Consider the following 19,040-nt stretch of genomic DNA (forward strand, 5'->3'; position numbering starts at 1 on the left):
TTTACATTATCCTTGTTGTACACGTCTGTAAGCGGTACATCTTTATCCAATGCACAGTCAGCTAAAAATTGAGTTGCGTCAACATTGGAAGGTAAACAAGCTCTTAGCAGTATCTGCCAATCCTTGTTGTTGGGTTCTACAGTGTTACCTAGATCCCTGATGTATTTTTGGCTAGCAACTAAGTCCTTTCTGGGGTCAGGAAATTCGGACACTATTGTTCTTAATTCCATTCTGGAAAATGGAGTGTACATGGCAATGTTCCTTATGGGAGTGGCTCCAGACACATCTGTTTTTCCATTGGGAACTGCTATTACCCTTACAGGAGCAATTCTAACAGCCTCTTCCTGTGTAGATTCTACAGCTTGTTGTGGTACAATTGTTTCAGTGTAGTGCATGGTGCCGTACTTACCCGTTGACACGACCTCACCTATCCCTCCGCTAGGGGCTTTCACTAATCTCGTGGGTGTCGCTGTGCCTACTGTGGTCTCTGCTATGGTGGCTGCAAGAGAGAGAGCTGAAATTGTTGCTGAATCGTCTTCTTGATCACACTCCTGAGGAAGGTTCAAAACAGGGTACATCTTGCACGGGTTAATACTTGCATGAGTTATTTGGTTAACATCATTAACATTTACAGGGTTACTAAGAGTTTGTGTTTTACAACCCAGTGCGTTTCTCTCCGCAATCAACTTCTCTCCTGCAATGTATGGTGGAGGAGGAGCTGTGGCTATCAGCTTCCTGACTGCCCCAGATCCTGCCGCCAGAGCCAAACCTCTCTGTATCTCACCTTCCTGGTGCCATAACTGTAAATAATCATGATGCTGAATTCGTCTCTTTGCTGATTTTACGAGACATATCCTCCTCCTTAAATTTTGTAACACTTCTGGACTAAAGCTACCTATTCTTGGGAATTTGTCCCTGTCTTGTACAGTCATTCTCTCCCATTCATCACATAAAGATTCGGTGTGACTTCCATATTTTTCACACATTACATATCGTGCCGACCCAACTGGTCGGTTCACAGAATCAACCTGAACCAAGGTTGATCGCCCCCTACCTGAGCAACTGGCCCCCATAGTCTGCAGGTGTTGCTTAGTCCTCCTTGGATCTCTGTATCAAGGTTTTCAGCAAGCCTTTACAGACAACCAAATTACTCCACAGTAGGCCGGCGGTGGCGGTTTACCGAGTACCCCACTCACTCGCCCACCTCGACCAATACGACCTGATCACACCGACGTGGTGCTGGCGTACTCGATACAGGGCCCCTATGGAACCTTCAGTTTACTGGAACATATGAGGGTTACCCGCAGGACACTTACTCTTTCCAGTAAAGTTGGGGTTGTTAGATAGTTCCTGAGTGACCAGCGAACTTCCCTTCCAAAAATAAAAAATTACACAAATCACGTCAGAATGTACAAATAGCGTTTGTGACCACTTTACTCTAATGGTATTAGGTCAGATTACTAACTACTGCACACAATTACGTGCGGTCCAATCGTTCAGTACACAAGCACTACTTGTTATGTACTGAAAGATCAATGGAATCGATGTTTCCGGCCGCGATTCCTTCAGCAAGAGCTTGTATGGCCTATATGGGTTCTGCACCAACACCCCAGGCGTTGTGCCACTGGACTTTTATAGCGGACCTTTTACCTTACGACCTCCTGGTCTTGTTACCTTATGACCTCCTGGTCTTGTTACCTTATGGTCCGCTATACTCTAATGCTCAAATATTATTTAACCAGGGATGCCTCCCTAGCCACCGTATATGTCACTTACACGTATGTCCCTTGACGAGTACCCGGCTTTCCTTTTGGTTCCACCTTAAAGTTGTATAAACTTATGTATACAAAACCACACTCACTCAACACATGTACACTTTGTTTCTATATCTATTTCTGCGCAGAAATTGTCTTCAGTCCAACAGTGTTACCAATTAGGAGCAGGATCTGTTAAACTAAATTTCAGATTTTTTCCAAAAATAGATTTGCGTTATTTACCGCTTCGCGTTATCTACCGCTGTGCGTTACTTATCGCCTTGCGCTAATTATCGCTTTGCGCTAATTCAACTTTTTCGTGACTTGAGCTACGTGAGCGTAACCGGACGCTACGTTGCGTAATGTACGCTGCGTGCGTCTGCCTTTTGGATTGCGTACGCTAGTCTTTGTTAGCGACACGTGTACGCAATGCAAAGATCCACCGTAACACAATATATACTTTTATCAATGTAAATGATCCCTGATCATCTACCGCAATCCACACTGACTGCCTTGTCTCCTAGACAAATCGTGTGTTGTTCTATACTTTAACTATTACCTTTATTATGAAATAACAGCAAATCTCTTTTTAGCACTTTCTATCAACTATAAAAATTGGCAAACAGGAATAGTGATATACGAAATTGAAAAAGAAATGCAGATAAATGTATGCGTGCGTGTATACGCAAGACAGAAGAGAAATAAAACAGTTTTTTTAAAAGACACAAGCGTTTTGTTCTTACTTCCGGTTCCCGGATTCCTTCAGCACTCTTTATCTAAGCGAAGCAGACGCTTATCCCGTCAGCACTGGGAGACAACCTCCCACCCTTTGCTGGGGGATAATGTCTGCTGATCTACCTAGTGCAGATATGAGAAGGATAGGACGAGTCCCCAATTGACAATGCTAAATTCCTTTTGTCGTAATTATAACCCTTTATGAAGTCTAAGAACACTGTACGCTGTTTGCTTAAGAAGTACCGTAATGGTACGCTAGTTGCGTAACGATCGCTCAGCCGTAGGCGAGACGCTCAAGCGTCACGTTCGCTCACGGCCCAGTGATCACAGGACACGTTATTGGCTATGACTAGAGTAATGATTCGCTATGGCGTAGCTTACGCTCGAGACCACGAGGAGGTCACCAGCGGTGCAGACGCTCACAATGCTATACCTTTATGTCTAAACCTTATACCAAAGAAATACACAGAATACCTTAATGTGAGTACAGGGTGTAAGTGCAACCTTGTGTAACCTGACTAACTACAAAGCTGCTTGAGCGTCACCGACGCTCAAGTGAACACTTAACACTATAGAAAATACACAGATACTGGTTTAGGTTCCAAAGCCTATTAACTGTATTATATCTAATATACTTGTAAAAAGGGGATAACAGTACAAATGATACACTACAATATAACAAAGACTTCCTAACCACAGAACTAAACAATAAATACAAAAAGACAATACTACACTGACCTAAATGCAATACAATACAATACTATCTAATACAATACAATACTAGCCTAGTCTAGGGGAGATATGAGAGAACAGAACAGAGAGAGAGAGAGAGAGAGAGATGAGAGAAATTGGCTCACAGAAAGACAATGATTACGGAGAGAAACTTACGCACAAAGGGTATGATCGCCTGCGCCTCGATATCCAGCTCCCGGCTATCAGCAGATAACCGTTGATGAGAGAGTGAGAGCTGGATGTGGTCGGCCTGCCTATTTATGCCCCACACACAATGCAATCTCATGGTCCTACAATCCCATTGTCCATTGGCCGAAGGAATTCGGCCCTGCATCATAACAAAAGGTCATAGGGTGATTCATACAGGTGGGCTGTGACGATTTCCAACAGCTCAGGTGGGTGGGAAACTGGGTTTCCCGCCGCATACCTGAGTATGTGTAAATAATAGAAATGGACATAAACTTCTTATGTCCATAACTATTCGCACGAGCGATTAATACGCTCCAAACCAACACCGGAATATTACTAATTAAATACTCTTCCGATGGGTACCAAACACTGCTGTATGATTCCTGTCAGACCCTTCGTACAATACAAAGAGGGATTCCTTTAACCAGGGACCTTCTATTTTAACCAAACTTTCAGAATCTATCAAGGGGACCATGATCTACAAACTACATTAATTGTGAACATTTGTAACGAATGAGTCGCACGCTACGACTACATAAACTCTACCGTAAATACGCATACCGCGCCTGCGAGTGCACGCTATTGCGGGTATGCGCCTTCACGGGAGAGCGTACGCATGCGCAGCGCGGACCAGTGTGCGGTGCAAATATGGCAACGTGCATAGAGACATTTTTCTGACTTTGACAGATCCTATACCTTCATGTCCGCTGCAATGGACTCTCCGGTTCAATATTTAGGTGTTTGGATTACTTCGTGTGCTAGGGATTATGTTCAGCAAAATATTGACCCTGTGACAATTGATTTTAAGAAGAAAGTTCATCTATGGAAAAAAATTGTCACTTACTGTTACGTGTTGAATCATCTTAATTAAAATGTCCATTCAGCCTCGTTATCTATATTTACTACAACATTCACCAATATTTATACCCAAGAAAGTATTTTCAAAGATTGAAAGTGTAATGTCCTCTTTTATATGGGGTAGTAGATCACCTAGGGTTGCCCTGAAAACATTGGTCAAATCTAAAACAGATGGTTGTCTGGGGCTTCCTAATCTGCGTATGTACTATATGGCCTCTCAATTAGTTCACCTCTCCAACTGGCTTTTGGGGAAAGGTGGAGTCACATTATATGGGTTCTATGCCGAGTGGGTGAGGTCTCCTCTTTCTCTTACTCAATTTCTTCTGTCTGGTTCTCCTACTGCTACTCTCCCACCTGTGCTACGTCAGGCTTTGTTGGTATGGCAGTTTTCACATACTTTATTTGAATGGCGGGAATTTGATGAAGAATCTCCCCTCTGGTTCAATGCGGCATTTCAAGAACTGTTTCATTTATCACAGGATAATATATGGCTACGTGTGGGAATTAATACATTGGGTCAGTTGTATGAGTGAGGCATCTTTAAAACATTCCAGCAGTTGCATATTAAATACAGTATCCCTAATACCACTTTTTTTCGTTATCTACAGCTATGCCATGCAGTGCAGGCTCAGTTTGGCAGTTCTCCTATGTCTCTTTCAGCATCCCCTGTTAAAGCGTTGCTTACCACTTTAGGTTCCAGAGGTCAGATTTCCACAGATCACACAAGGTTAAATGGTTGTGCCAACGCACATTTATTTGATTCCCTGAAAGTTAAGTGGGAGCAAAATCTAGGCATGCTGTCTGAAGAGCAACTGGTGGAGATACTTAGCTGCATTAGAAGTACCACTCCCTGTGTTAGGTACCAACAAGTACACTTCTACGTATTACATAGAGTGTACCGCACCCCGGTGTCACTCTGCAGGGCGGGTCTTAGACCAGATACGCTATGTCCAAAGTGTGGTGAGGAAGGGGCTGATTTTTGGCATTTACTGAGGACATGCTCAAAGGTTCTCCCTTTCTGGACAGCGGTTTGGTGTATTATTACTTGTACGGAACCGACATTACCCACACTATGTCCTACAACATGTCTATTTGCTTTAGACCTTGAGGAGTCCTATTCACCGATCCTCTACAGATATGTTTTGTGTTTAATCACTCTGGCTAAAGTGATAATAGCTGGAAATTGGTTTGCACCAGCACCTCCTAACGTACATCACTGGAGAGTATTGATTAATGATGTTTCTGAGCATGAAAGGCTCATGTTCCACTCCCGGAGCACTTTGACCAAATACTTTGTAAAATGGAACAGATGGAACACTTTTGTTATGAGCGGGAATGTACTGGGTTTGGGAGCATTGTGGAGCTATACTGGTTTTAGTGGGAATTATAACTATACTTATAATATTACAGCGCGGCAGCTTTGATTACACCAATGTATACATGTTGTTACCAAGGCTTAAAGTGATCCTGGAGAGGTGGGGGAACTCACTTCCCCCACGACCAGTCCCGCTTAGCGCGTGCCAACGGCGCCGCAGAAAGGGATGTGGCTTCACAAGGAATGCCTCACAGTAGCACAATCTTATTCACATTGCCTGCCCCACATACTAGTGCCCTTTACACACACAATGCCCACAGCAGTGCCCCCGCTCCTATTTTTAGATTCGATTCACAATAAAGCAGTATATGTTGAATAACCTTTGCTCACCACTCTTATGTCCTCCATGTGTCCCTTTTGCTTTCTTGTTTTCTTTGTCTGTCACTCTCCTCATGTGTCCATATCTTCATCCTAGGTATCCCTTACTCCCTATATGCTCTCCTTTTGTGTCTGATCATCTGAATCTTTCTCTCCTTTTACTTACCCCCTACACCTCTCACTCCCTGTGCCTTACTCCCCCATCTCACCCCCTGCACCTCTCACTCCCTCCCCATCTCACCCCCTGTTCCTCTCACTCCCTCATCTCACCCTGGCGCCTCTCACTCCCCCATCTCACCCCCTGCACCTCTCACTCCCTCCCCTTCTCACTCCCATTTCTGCTTGATGAATTCAAACTAAAATATACGTTACGGTAAGAACTTACCGTTGATAACGGTATTTCTCCTAAGTCCACAGGTTCCACAGGATAGCAATAGGATATGTTGGAGCGACAGCGGATTGGCACCAAACGATTAAAAGCTTTCTGGCCTCCCAGGATGCAACGGTCCCGTCTATATATCCCGCCCACTGGCTCAGGCAAACCAGTTGTATTCCAAAGCACAAGGAAGGAGCATCATGTAGAGCCCTAATCAGGCGAGAAGAACACACATGCACACCCTTCCATACAAGAAGGAAGCGGTTAGTGAGTAGAAGGATCCTCAAATCAGGTGCGTCAGGGTGGGATCCCTGTGGAACCTGTGGACTTAGGAGAAATACCGTTATCAACGGTAAGTTCTTACCATAACTTATATTTCTCCGGCAGGGTCCACAGGTTATCCACAGGATAACAATGGGATTTCCCAAAACAATTTAGTGGTGGGGACGCTCCTGATTGGACAGGAGAACCTTACGCCCGAATTCAGCATCATGAGAGGCAAAAGTATCCAAGGCATAATGTCTAATGAATGTGTTAATGGAAGACCATGTGGCTGCCTTACATATCTGTTCTGCTGAAGCACCATGTTGTGCTGCCCATGAAGGACCTACCTTACAAGTAGAGTGAGCAGAGACATTAGCCGGAACAGGGAGATCAGCATGAGAATATGCTTCTGAAATCATCATTCGAAGCCATCTTGCCAGCGTCTGTTTAGTAGCAGGTCATCCCCTCTTGTGAAATCCGTAGAGAATGAAGAGAGAATCTGTCTTTCTGATGGCACTGGTACGATCCACGTAGATCCTTAATGCCCGGAGTACGTCCAGTGACTCATCTCCCGCAGAAAGTCCCGATACCTGAAAAGCCGGGACTACAATTTTTTCATTAAGGTGGAATTTAGACACCACTTTCGGAAAATACCAAGACCTAGTTCTGAGAACTGCTATATCTGGATAAAAAATCAGATATGGGGAACGACATGACAGCGCTCCTAAATCTGATACAATTCTAGCTGATGCCATAGTCAGTAGAAAGAGTACTTTTGCTGTCAACCATTTAAGATCCACCTTGTTAAGTGGTTCAAATGGGGCAACTTGAAGGGCTTTCAGGACTAAACATTAGTCCCACGGTACTGTAGGTGGAACAAAGGGAGGTTGAATGCGCAGCATTCCCTGGAAAAAAGTACGCACATCCTGTAAATTGGCAATTTTCTTTTGGAACCATACAGTCAATGCTGATACCTGCACTCTCAAGGAAGCCACCTTCAAACCTTTATCCATTCCTGCCTTAAGGAACGCTAGGACCCTGGAAACTCTAAAAGATCTCGGGTCCATACCTCCTTCACTGCACCAATGAATATAGGACTACCATATTCAGTGATAAATACGAGCTGAGGAGGGTTTCCTTGCTCTGAGCATTGTTTGAATTACCTGTTTAGAGAATCCTCTTGACTTTAGGATAGAGGTTTCAAGAGACACGCCGTCAAAGACAGTCGATCCAGATGTCTGTGATAACAGGGACCCTGCATCAGTAGATCTGGACGTTGAGGGAGCAGAAATGGAGCATCCATTGACATTCTCTGCAGATCTGTGTACCAATGCCTTCTGGTCCAAGCCGGGGCTATTAGAATCACGGCACCCTTTGCTTGCTTTATTTTCCTCACCACCCTGGGTAACAGGGTGATCGGAGGAAACAGATATGCCAGATGAAAGTCCCATCTCACCGACAAGGCGTCCACAAAAATCGCCCTGGGATCCTTTGTTCTTGACCCGTATGCGGGCACTTTGTTGTTCAGACGGGATGCCATGAGATCCATCTCTGGCAACCCCCATTTGTCTACTAGAGTCTGAAAGAACTCCGGGTGTAGAGCCCATTCGCTTGCTTGAATGGTGTGGCGACTGAGAAAGTCCGCTTCCCAGTTTAGGACTTCCGGAACGAACACTGCGGACAAGGCTGGAAGATGGAGTTCTGCCCACTTTAGTATGTGACTTACCTCCTTCATGGCTTTTAGGCTGCGAGTTCCTCCCTGATGGTTGAGGTACGCTACTGCCGTTGCATTGTCCGAGCAGATCTGGACTGGTTTTCCTTGAAGAATGTCCTTTGCCTGAATCAGTGCCATGTATATGGCCCGAAGTTCTAACAGGTTTATTGGCAGGCAACTGTCTTCTTTGGTCCACTGTCCCTGGAACCATCATTTTCAGGACACTAATCCCCAGCCCTGAAGACTGGCATCTGTTGTCAGGATCTCCCAATCTGATATCTAAAAGGGTCTCCCCTTGTCTAGATGGGATGTCTGTAGCCACCAGGCTAATGACTTTCTTACATTTACTGAAAGTACCATAGTCTGTTTCTTTATTGTCTGATGTACTCCATTCCATCTGGCCAGAATCAGACGCTGCAGGAGTCTTGAGTGGAATTGTGCATACTCCACCATGTCGAATATTGACACCATCAAACCCATCACTCGCATTGCTGCGTGAATGGATACTGTTTTCAAGACTCGTTCTTCTATTGTCAAAATTCTTGAGCTCAAATTGTAAATGATTTTATTTCCTGTTTCTTCATTATTTAAACAGTCCCCGGTTGGAAAAGGATAATTGGAATCCCATTTTTGGGGAATTCTATATTTTTTATTGGGTCAAGCCTCTCCCATGATTTCCGTCAACTGGTCTGACCTTGGAAACTCAGTCTTAACTGTTTTGGGACGTTTAAACACAGGTGCCTTGGTTTTTAACACAGGCTCTGCTGAATCTTCTAAGGATAGAATGGCCTTCGTTGCTCTAATTAATTTAGCTATATCTACTGAGATCTTCTTCCTCCTCTTCATATGTCGAAGTAGAGTAAACTGAGCTTTCATCTTCCAATGACTCGTCATGTGTAGCCTGTGAATGTGAAGATTTACTTACCATTGGTTTATCAGCTTGTTTCATTTGAGAAGTTGCTGGGGGAAATGATATACCGTAGGTAGGGAGCAGCATTTCTGCGCATGCGCACGGGCCGCAGTGCGCATGCGCCAAGTACTTTCACACAAAACTATGCAGTTTTACACAAGGGCGAGCAACACTTTTCAATCGCTCTGTTGATCAGTGAGTGATTGACAGGAAGTGGGTGTTTCTGGGTGGTAACTGGCTGTTTTCCGGGAGTGTGCTAAAAAAGCAAGCGAGACAGGTAAAAACGCAGGCGTGCCTGGGGAAACGGGGGAGTGGCTGGCCGAACGCAGGGCGTATTTGTGACGTCAAAGCAGGAACTAAACTGACTGAAGTGATCGCAAGGAAGGAGTAGGCCTGCAGCTACTCTGAAACTGCTTGAAATAATTTCAACACTGTTCTGCTAACCTTTCGGTCGCACTTCTGCTAAGCTAAGATACACTCCCAGAGGGCGGCGGCTTAGCGTTTGCACTGCTGCTAAAAGCAGCTAGCGAGCGATCAACTCGGAATGAGGGCCAAAGTCTGTGCAAACATAGCCCAAGGTGGATCCATCTGTACCTGACATTGTACAGGGATCTGCCTTGTATTCTGCTGAAAAGCACAACAATTTGCACATAAACTATCTTGAACCAGATCCTGAGAGGATAATACAGTTTTGTAAGACAAACATGATATGAGTGTTGGTATTACTGTAAGTGTACCTTCGTCACCTTTGACGCTCTTAGACATGATAAATAATCAGCACTTTCACAGTGTACTACACAATTTGTGACTGTAATCACTTTAACCTTCTAAAGTGATATCAATCTGACCCTACCTATACACCAGCATTGAGGATCAGAGGAAACCACTGACAAACATATAAGTCAGCAATCACACTAGCAATCAGTCACATGTTATATATTAATCATATGAGCATATCATCAACTACAAACACATTTTTAAGTATGTAGGCGAACATTTACTGAATCATGTATAAACAGATCTAACGTATTCAGACGCAATGCAAAGAAAACCACAGTAAATGTACACAGACTCATATGCAGTAGGCACTTATCTTAACTATTCATACTGAAAAAGTAGATAGAAATGTAGTGCTGTATAGCCCGTACTCAGTAGAGTAGGATACAGGGAGACTCACCTCGCTTCCAGGATCGATCAATACGTTAGCGAACGCTGAGTGGATCCAGACGCTACTAGTGTGCACTGCCGCTCCGCTCAGTGAACACAGACGCACCGGTCACACAGCCGCATATACTGCGACCGGGTCTCCCCACGGTAACGTTCAGTGAACACAGAGGCAGCGGTGACACAGCCACCTATGCTGTGACCGGGTCCCCTCGTGGTAGCGCTCAGTGAACACTGATGCAGTGGCCTATGCTGCGACCGAGTCCCCTCGTGCTAGCGTCTGAGACGGTAGCGAGGAATCAGTTCATTGCGGGAGACTGCGGAAACTGGTTATGAACCGGGGGGAGGGGTGACCAGGAGAGCGTTTCACTCCCCATGCTGACATCAACCCTAGGGATCGTGGCCTCATGCTATTCCTGGTGCCTAAGATCCCTAAGGCCTAGCGCTGGTGAACCCGCGGTGGCAGCCGCGTCAGATACTGTTTGGTAGTCTCCTCCCAATACAGTGCGACTGTGTCCGTATTCCAGCTACTAAGTGGAACCGATGCCTTACCTTCTCTCCGTGCTCCGGCCACAGCCTGGTAACGTCTGCTAGACCTGCTAGTATATCCGACACAGACGCCCGCCGAAACAGCACTGTACTCGTGGGTAAGCATTGTCGCGACCCGGCGGAGAGTTGTTGGAGCGACTCTTTCTAAGTGTATAAGACGCTGTTTAGAAAGATCACTCAAAAACAAGTAAGACTATTAAAAAAAACATAAGAAAGCTTAGGGCTGCTAAAAAAACAGCAGCCCTCTGACCATGGTCCGGCTCCTGCCGCACCAAACTAAAAACTGATTTGCCTGAGCCAGTGGGCGGAATATATGGACGGGCCCGTTACATCCTGGGAGGCAAGAAAGCTTTTGATCGTTTGGTGCCAATCCGCTGTTGCTCCAACATATCCCATTGTTATCCTGTGGATAACCTGTCGACCCTGCCGGAGAAATTAGTAATTTATCTACATTTTACGGTGATCTCATATTTATTAGGGGCCACAAGTGCTCTGTAGCATCATACAAATCTTATCACAGCAGCTGTCCTGGCTCAGTGGCAATGATAAATAGCCACTAAACCCACTGCCAAATCACTGCTATGAGACGTTGGGGGTAATTCCAAGTTGATCGCAGCAGGAATTTTGTTGGCAGTTGGGCAAAACCATGTGCACTGCAGGGGAGGCAGATTTAACATGTGCAGAGAGAGTTAGATTTGGGTGTGGTGTGTTCAATCTGCAATCTAATTTGCAGTGTAAAAATAAAGCAGTCAGTATTTACCCTGCACAGAAACAAAATAACCCACCTAAATCTAACTCTTTCTGCACATGTTAAATCTGCCTCCCCTGCAGTGCACATGGTTTTGCCCAACTGCTAACAAAATTCCTGCTGCGATCAACTTGGAATTACCCCCGTTATCTATAATGTAATAAATAGGCCCCGTTATCTGTCTATGAAATACTAAGGTGTAAAACAAAAATAAGGTCGGTAAGGGTAAAAGGAGGACAGAGCTGACAGTGGGGGTAATTCCAAGTTGATCGCAGCAGGAATTTTGTTAGCAGTTGGGCAAAACCATGTGCACTGCAGGGGAGGCAGATATAACATGTGCAGAAAGAGTTAGATTTGGGTGGGTTATTTTGTTTCTGTGCAGGGTACATACTGGCTGCTTTATTTTTACACTGCAAATTAGATTGCAGATTGAAGTCACCACACCCAAATCTAACTCTCTCTGCACATGTTATATCTGCCTCCCCTGCAGTGCACATGGTTTTGCCCAACTGCTAACAAAATTCCTGCTGCGATCAACTTGGAATTACCCCCAGTGTACACTGCTGCCCATTCACTCACTGCTGGCAGACCACGTCCACCGCATGCATAGGCATCGGATATGCCCACACAGCTGTACTCGGGTGGGTGAATGTAGGGCAGGATGGCCTCACACTGCGCTGCTGACCCTGATCCTGAAGCCACTACTCTCTCCTTAGCAACATATGCTGCAGCTCTGCGTCGGGACACAGCCGCCACACAATACTGCGCATGTGTCATGCAGAGAGAGAGACGCTTAACCTGTTTATAACTGTGTAACGTGTTGGTTTCCAGTGACAATCTGGCAGCTTCTCATTGGCTGGTGGTGCGTGAGCCGTGATTGCGTGAGCCAGATTTAAAAAAAGCCGCCCCTTCTTTTAATTGGTGCTGCAGCTGGTCCACAAGCCGGGATTGGCTGGCGGCCGCTGCCACCTTTACAATGCAGCAGGGACTTGATGCTGTGGCCGGCGTTACGCCTGCAAAAAGAGGTGATAGAACGCAGTCCCACCCCGTTCCGGCCCACTTTAACTGCTGGTTGTTACCATTCCATACTGTGTGATGCACTATTCCAGTCCACCTTTCACCTGCTCACATATTCTGTCTCTATAATTGGTAGTTTACAATACTTTCTTAGTGTTTTCAATGCATTGTACATGCCACTTTCTCTCTTATGCTATGGAAAAGACTGTGACACTAGTTTAAACAATAGTTTTATTAGTGAGTTTTTTTTTTTTGTTGTACTCTGTATAAACAGTTAAAACTTAATAAGAAAATTTACACAATTAAAAAAATAGTAATAATTTGGCCCTTAGGTTTTTGCATTGCTTAGGTATTCCAACTACCCTCCGTAGAACATTGTCACTAACATTATTATTATTATCCTTTATTTATATGGCGTCATAAGGGATCCGCATTATGACCTGTCCTGCACAATTAACATTTCCAGTAATATTGTACACTGACAGTTTCAATTATTTATACGTGAGCTGACATAGCAATGTAGGACACAAAGACATATGTGTAGGCATGTTGCTTGAAAGCCTCATAAAGTCTGATAGATCTGGGTGCATAATATATAATATGTAAATATATTGTGGCTCACTTACTGCCATTCAAGTGACCATCCAGCATCCTCTAATATGTTATTACTTTTTATTATAGTAGTTTTATGATGAGCCCACTTCTACCACTTACAAGGAACAGTAACTAGGACTCCCTAATTCCTATGGCCACATCATAAATGTGCTTAAGAAGCTAATGCATTCGCTTTGCTCAGATAATAAAATGGGAGAGTTAGCTTTCTAAGCAGGTTTCCCTGTGAGTGCCAAGTGTGATGGCCATAGGAAATGTTGGTTCTTGGTTGCTGCTTTATTTTCATGTCCCCTTCCCCCCCATGTAATTTTTAGTTTCCTGGTACAGATATAAAGCCTGTTCCTGAGTCGGATATATCTGCAGATGCAGACAGATCTCGCGAATTTCAATATAATGCGCGTTCGCCAAAGAAAAAAGGACGACTGTACAGGCACCATATCAGACTTACACTAACATACAGAGGGTGCTATTCATAATCGCTATTTTGCTAATATGCAGACCGGCATAGTGATTAATAGACGGCGGGCGTTCGAGGGGGGCAGCGATGCGGTGTTGGTGGGGAGTGGTGAAGGAAAAGCAGGTGTGTCAAAACAAATGTAGAAGAGGCAAATTTACTATAAAGCTTCTAAAACAGAAAATTGGTGATGTTGCCCCTAGCAACCAATCAGATGCTGTCTATAATTTTCTAAAAGGCAATAGAGAAATGATAGACAGCATCTGATAGGTTGCTATGTGCAACATCACTAATTCTCTGTTTTTAGGAGCTTTAGTAAATTTTGCATATTGTATGTGTGTTGTAAATGCCCTATGTTTAATCAGTGTGTTCCTTTGTCGCTATCACTGTAGAGAGTTAATTTCAGAGTATGTGGAGTGTTATTCCTCACAGTCCTGTAGCCTAGCTAAAAGAGTGCCAAGCTGCATGGCAAGGGAGTAATGAGAGTAGTGATCGCAGTTTATCTTCTATTTCCCTTTACAGCAGCCATTAGTTCAGGTGGCATCATGGTGCATTGGAGAGTATGGAGACCTCCTACTGCTGGGCTCGGATGAAGAGGAATCTGTACAGGTGAGCTGTGATGTTGCAGTCATGACAAATTGGTTATGTGTTATATGACAACTTACAGCTATAGCCCTATGAATTCTAAAGGTGCCCACACACTGCAACGATTTTAGGGAAAATGGAACAATTTAGATGCATCTTAACGATAAATTGTTTGGAAAAGCACATATCGTTCAGTGTTCCTGAACGATAACGATCCGATGCGTGGTCCCCCTGCTCGTTAGACTTATCCTCTGATCTTTCCTCCTGCAGGGAAGATATGGGGGGTCATTCTGAGTTGATCGTAGCGCTGCTAAATTTAGCACAGCTACGATCACTGACACTGACATGCGGGGGGACGCCCAGCACAGGGCTAGTCCGTCCCGCATGTCAGTGCCGCCCCCCCCCTGCAGAAGTGCAAAAGCATTGCACAGCGGCGATGCTTTTTCACTTTAGGAGTAGCTCCCGGCCAGTGCAGCTTTAGCGTGCTGGCTGGGAGCTACTCGTCGTTATACTTTGGACTTACTTTTCCTATTAACTTTTTTGTGGACTTTAGTACAGTGCATATCTAGATAGCATACCACGGTACACCTATGCCAATCATATGCAATTGTCAAACTACATATATGTAAATTGATCATCTTGTATTTTATGTCATATGGTAATAATAACATAGGACCCATCGTGTGGGCACAGTAAAGATATATACTTTACATACTGTGTCATCAGATCCCTTGTATTATTATACATACGATACAAAATTCCAAGGTTGAGCGCTGCATCCTCCCATTTTCTGTGTTTGGCATTAGCGATAAGGTTGCGGTGGGGGCTGGCTCCAAATAACCCTGTGTCTTCCTGAAGGGCTCTTTGTGGGTTACTTGTGCTTAACCTTTTTTTTTGTGTGTGTGTGTGTGTGTGTGTGTGTGTGTGTGCGTGTGTGCGCGCGTGTGTGCGTGTTGTCACATTTACATTATGTCAGGCAAAGAGTGTGTTTCTTGTACAGCGGAGTTTTCCTCTTCACCAGGGGGCTCACTACTGGGTAGTGCACCTTCCCAGAATAGCGGGGCTGAACCGGAGTGAGTTAATTCCATTAAGGGAATGATCTCAAATATTTATACAAAGCTATCCCGCAATGAGAAAGAGATGCAATACTTAAAGGCCAGTACTCACTGGCAGATGTGGGAAGATATGTGTGCTGAGCGATCCGCTCAGCACACATATCTCCCGCCGCTCAGCACAGCGCAATGTGTGCTGAGCCTGCGGGGGGGGGGGGGGGGGCTCATTTCACCCAGCGGGTGAAGTGAACAACCCGCTAGATTGGCCAATCTAGCACCAGCGATAGCGATGCGCGGGGCTGCGCATCGCTATCGCTGTGAGTGGTACACACGGAGAGGTCACTACTTAAAATCTAAGCAATCTAGTCAGATTGCTTAGATTTTAAGCAGCGATCGCTCCGTGAGTACCCCCCTTAAGACAGACTGTGTATGAGTTTATGAATAGAGACTCAGTCCCCAAACCAGCGTCTTAATCCCCTCCCATTTGTCCGCAAAAACGATCTCTGGCCCATATCCTGCAGTCTGACGCTGACGGGTCTGACATGGAGGAGGGTGAGGTGGATTTGGAGAGGGGGATGCTACTCTGTCACAGGGAATAGAGGCTCTTATAGAGGCTATCAGAGAGGTTCTGCAAATTCCTGATAAGGTGTCAGAGGAGTGTGAGGAATCTTATTTTAATGTAAAAAAGAAGACCTCAGTCACTTTTCCTGCGTCAAAGGAATTGAATACCCTGTTTGAAGAACCGTGGGTTAATCTTGACAAGAAATTTAAAATCCCTAAAAGGTTGCTCTCATGTTTTCCTTTTCCTCTGGAGGATAGGAAAAAATGGGAAAATCCACCGATAGTGGACGCATCAGTCTCTAGGCTGTCACAATAAATTGTATTGCCTGTCCCTGGTGCAGCCCCCCTAAAGATATGACTGATCGTAAAATTGAGACTACACTCAAATCATTGTACACAGCTGCTGGGGTGGCCCAGAGACCCCCTATTGCATGTGCATGGATCACAAAAGCCATTGCTAAATGGTCAGGTAACCTAATTGAGAGGTTAGATTCCTTGTCTAGGGGGGATGTTGTTTTACTCCTGCAGCATATACAGGACTCTGTGAACTTTATGGTGGAAGCCATAAAAGATATTGGTTTGCTTAATGCATGCACCACCGCTATGGCAGTGTCAGCACGCAGGGGCTTGTGGCTACGCCAGTGGACTGCTGATGCGTACTCCAGGAAAGGCGTGGAAGGCCTACCATTCACAGGAGAGGCCTTGTTTGGAGACGAACTAGACAAATGGATCTCCAAAGCTACTGCGGGTATGTCTACGTATCTTCCTTCCGCTGCTCCCCCAGTCAGGAAAGTTTATTCAGCTTCAAATTTACAGTCCTTTCGGACAGCCAAGTTTAAGGGAAAATCCAGATGTGCTTCTACGGCCTTCAGAGGCGCAAGAGGTAAACCACGCAAACCAGCAACTGCAGGTGCTCAGGAACAGAGCTCAGGCTCTGCTTCCTCAAAGCCTTCAGCATGACGGTGGACCACGATGGCTGGAGGACTGTCAGGTGGGAGCCCAACTAAAAGTCTTCAGTCACATCTGGTCAAGTTCGTGCTGGGATCCCTCGGTCATAGATCTTATTTCCCAGGGCTACAGACTGGAGTTCCAAGAGCTCCCACCTCACAAATTCTTCAAATCAAGCTTACCAGCTTCACAAGAGGCAAGTATAACTTTACAGCAGGCCATCCAAAAACTGGTACAGACTCAAGTCATTGTTCCAGTTCCACCTCATCTGCACAACAAGGGGTACTATTCCAACTTGTTTGTAGTACTGAAACCGGATGGTTCGGTACGACCAATTCTGAACATCAAGTCCTTGAACCCGTTCTTAAGAGTGTTCAAATTCAAGATGGAGTCTTTAAAAGCGGTGATCTCAGGTCTGGAGGAAGGGGAATTCCTGGTGTCTCTGGATATCAAGGATGCATATCTCAACATTCCGATCTGGCCGCCTCATCAGGCTTATCTATGGTTTGCACTGCAGGACTGTCACTACCAGTTTCAGGCCCTGCCATTCGGTCTCTCCATGGCACCGAGAGTGTTCACCAAAGTGATGGCAGAGATGATGTTTATACTCCGCAAGCAGGGAGTGAACATAATTCCGTACCTGGACGATCTTCTGATAAAGGGACCGTCCAGGGAGAGGTTGCTGGACAGCATTGGTCTCTCAACCAAACTTCTCCAGGATCACGGGTGGATTCTGAGCCTTCCGAAATCTCACCTGGAGCCAACTTGGAGGCTCCCATTCCTTGGAATGATACTGGACACGGAGTCGCAGAAAGTATTCCTTTCGTTGGAAAAGTCATTGGTAATCCAGTCGATGGTTCGGGATGTCCTGAAGCCATCCCGACTATCGGTGCATCTTTGCATTCGCCTTCTGGGGAAAATAGTGGCCTCTTACAAGGCACTTCAATATGGAAGGTTTCACGCAATACCCTTCCAGCTCGATCTGTTGGACAAATGGTCCGGATAGCATCTTCACATGCACCAGAGGATCCACCTGTCGCCAAACGCCAGGATACCCATTCTGTGGTAGCTACAGATTTCTCACCTCGTCGAGGGTCGGAGGTTCGGAATTCAGGACTGGATCCTGTTAACCACGGACGCAAGTCTCAGAGGTTGGGGAGCAGTCACCCAGGGGGTGCAGTTTCAAGGAAGATGGTCAAGTCAGGAAGTCATCCTTCCAATCAACATTCTGGAACTCAGGGCCACATACAAAACGCCCTTCTGCAGGCCTCTTATCTTCTTCGCGATCGGGCCATTCAGGTCCAGTCGGACAATGTGACCGCAGTGACGTACATAAACCGTCAGGGCGGAACGAAAAGTAGAGCAGCAATGTCAGAGGTGTCAAGAATTCTGCTCTGGGCAGAAAAAAAACGCTGTGGCGTTGTCAGCGGTCTTCATTCCGGAAGTAGACAACTGGGAAGCAGACGACTTCCTCAGCAGACACGACCTGCACCCGGGGGAGTGGGGCCTTCACCCGGAAGTGTTCAGGTGCTTGACAAGTCGGTGGGGATATCCACAAATCGACATGATGGCCTCTCATCTCAACAAGAAGCTCAAGCGGTATTGTTCCAGGTTGAGAGACCCACAAGCAGTGGCGGTAGATGCTCTGACAACTCCATTTGTCTATCAGATGGTGTACGTGTTTCCTCCACTTCCTCTGATCCCACGAATTCTCAAAAGAATCAAAAGGGAAAAGGCTCAAGCAATACTCATTGCTTTGGACTGGCCAAAAAGGGCCTGGTACGCGGACCTTCTGGAGATGCTCCTCGAAGATCCTTAGCCTCTACCTCTTAGCGAGGATCTTCTGCAACAGGGCCCGTTCGTCTATCAGGACTTACCGCGGCTACGTTTGACGGCATGGAAGTTGAACGGCTCATTCTAGCCAGAAGAGGGATCCCTAACAAAGTTATCCCGACTATGCTCCAAGCCAGGAAGGGGGTAACGTCTAAACATTACCACTGTATTTGGAAAAAATACGTCTCTTGGTGTGAGAGCAGAAATTATTCTGCGGTGGAATTTCACCTGGGCCGTTTCCTGCTTTTTCTGCAGGCAGGTGTGGATGTGGGCCTACGTCTGGGCTCCATAA

At 45.6% G+C, this 19,040-nt stretch overlaps 1 protein-coding gene across 6 annotated transcripts in view; it reads left to right on the top strand.

The window, feature by feature from the left end:
- AP1G2 (adaptor related protein complex 1 subunit gamma 2) overlaps nt 1-19,040 on the top strand; it is a 154,970-nt gene that overhangs the window by 118,757 nt on the left and 17,173 nt on the right. For all 6 annotated transcript variants that reach the window (XM_063913592.1, XM_063913591.1, XM_063913590.1 and 3 more), the window contains one exon: nt 14,292-14,378. In XM_063913592.1, the coding sequence (XP_063769662.1) occupies nt 14,292-14,378 (87 nt within the window). The remainder of the gene's footprint in view (nt 1-14,291; nt 14,379-19,040) is intronic.

Source organism: Pseudophryne corroboree, chromosome 1 (genome assembly GCF_028390025.1).
Source record: "Pseudophryne corroboree isolate aPseCor3 chromosome 1, aPseCor3.hap2, whole genome shotgun sequence".
Lineage (NCBI taxonomy): Eukaryota > Metazoa > Chordata > Amphibia > Anura > Myobatrachidae > Pseudophryne > Pseudophryne corroboree.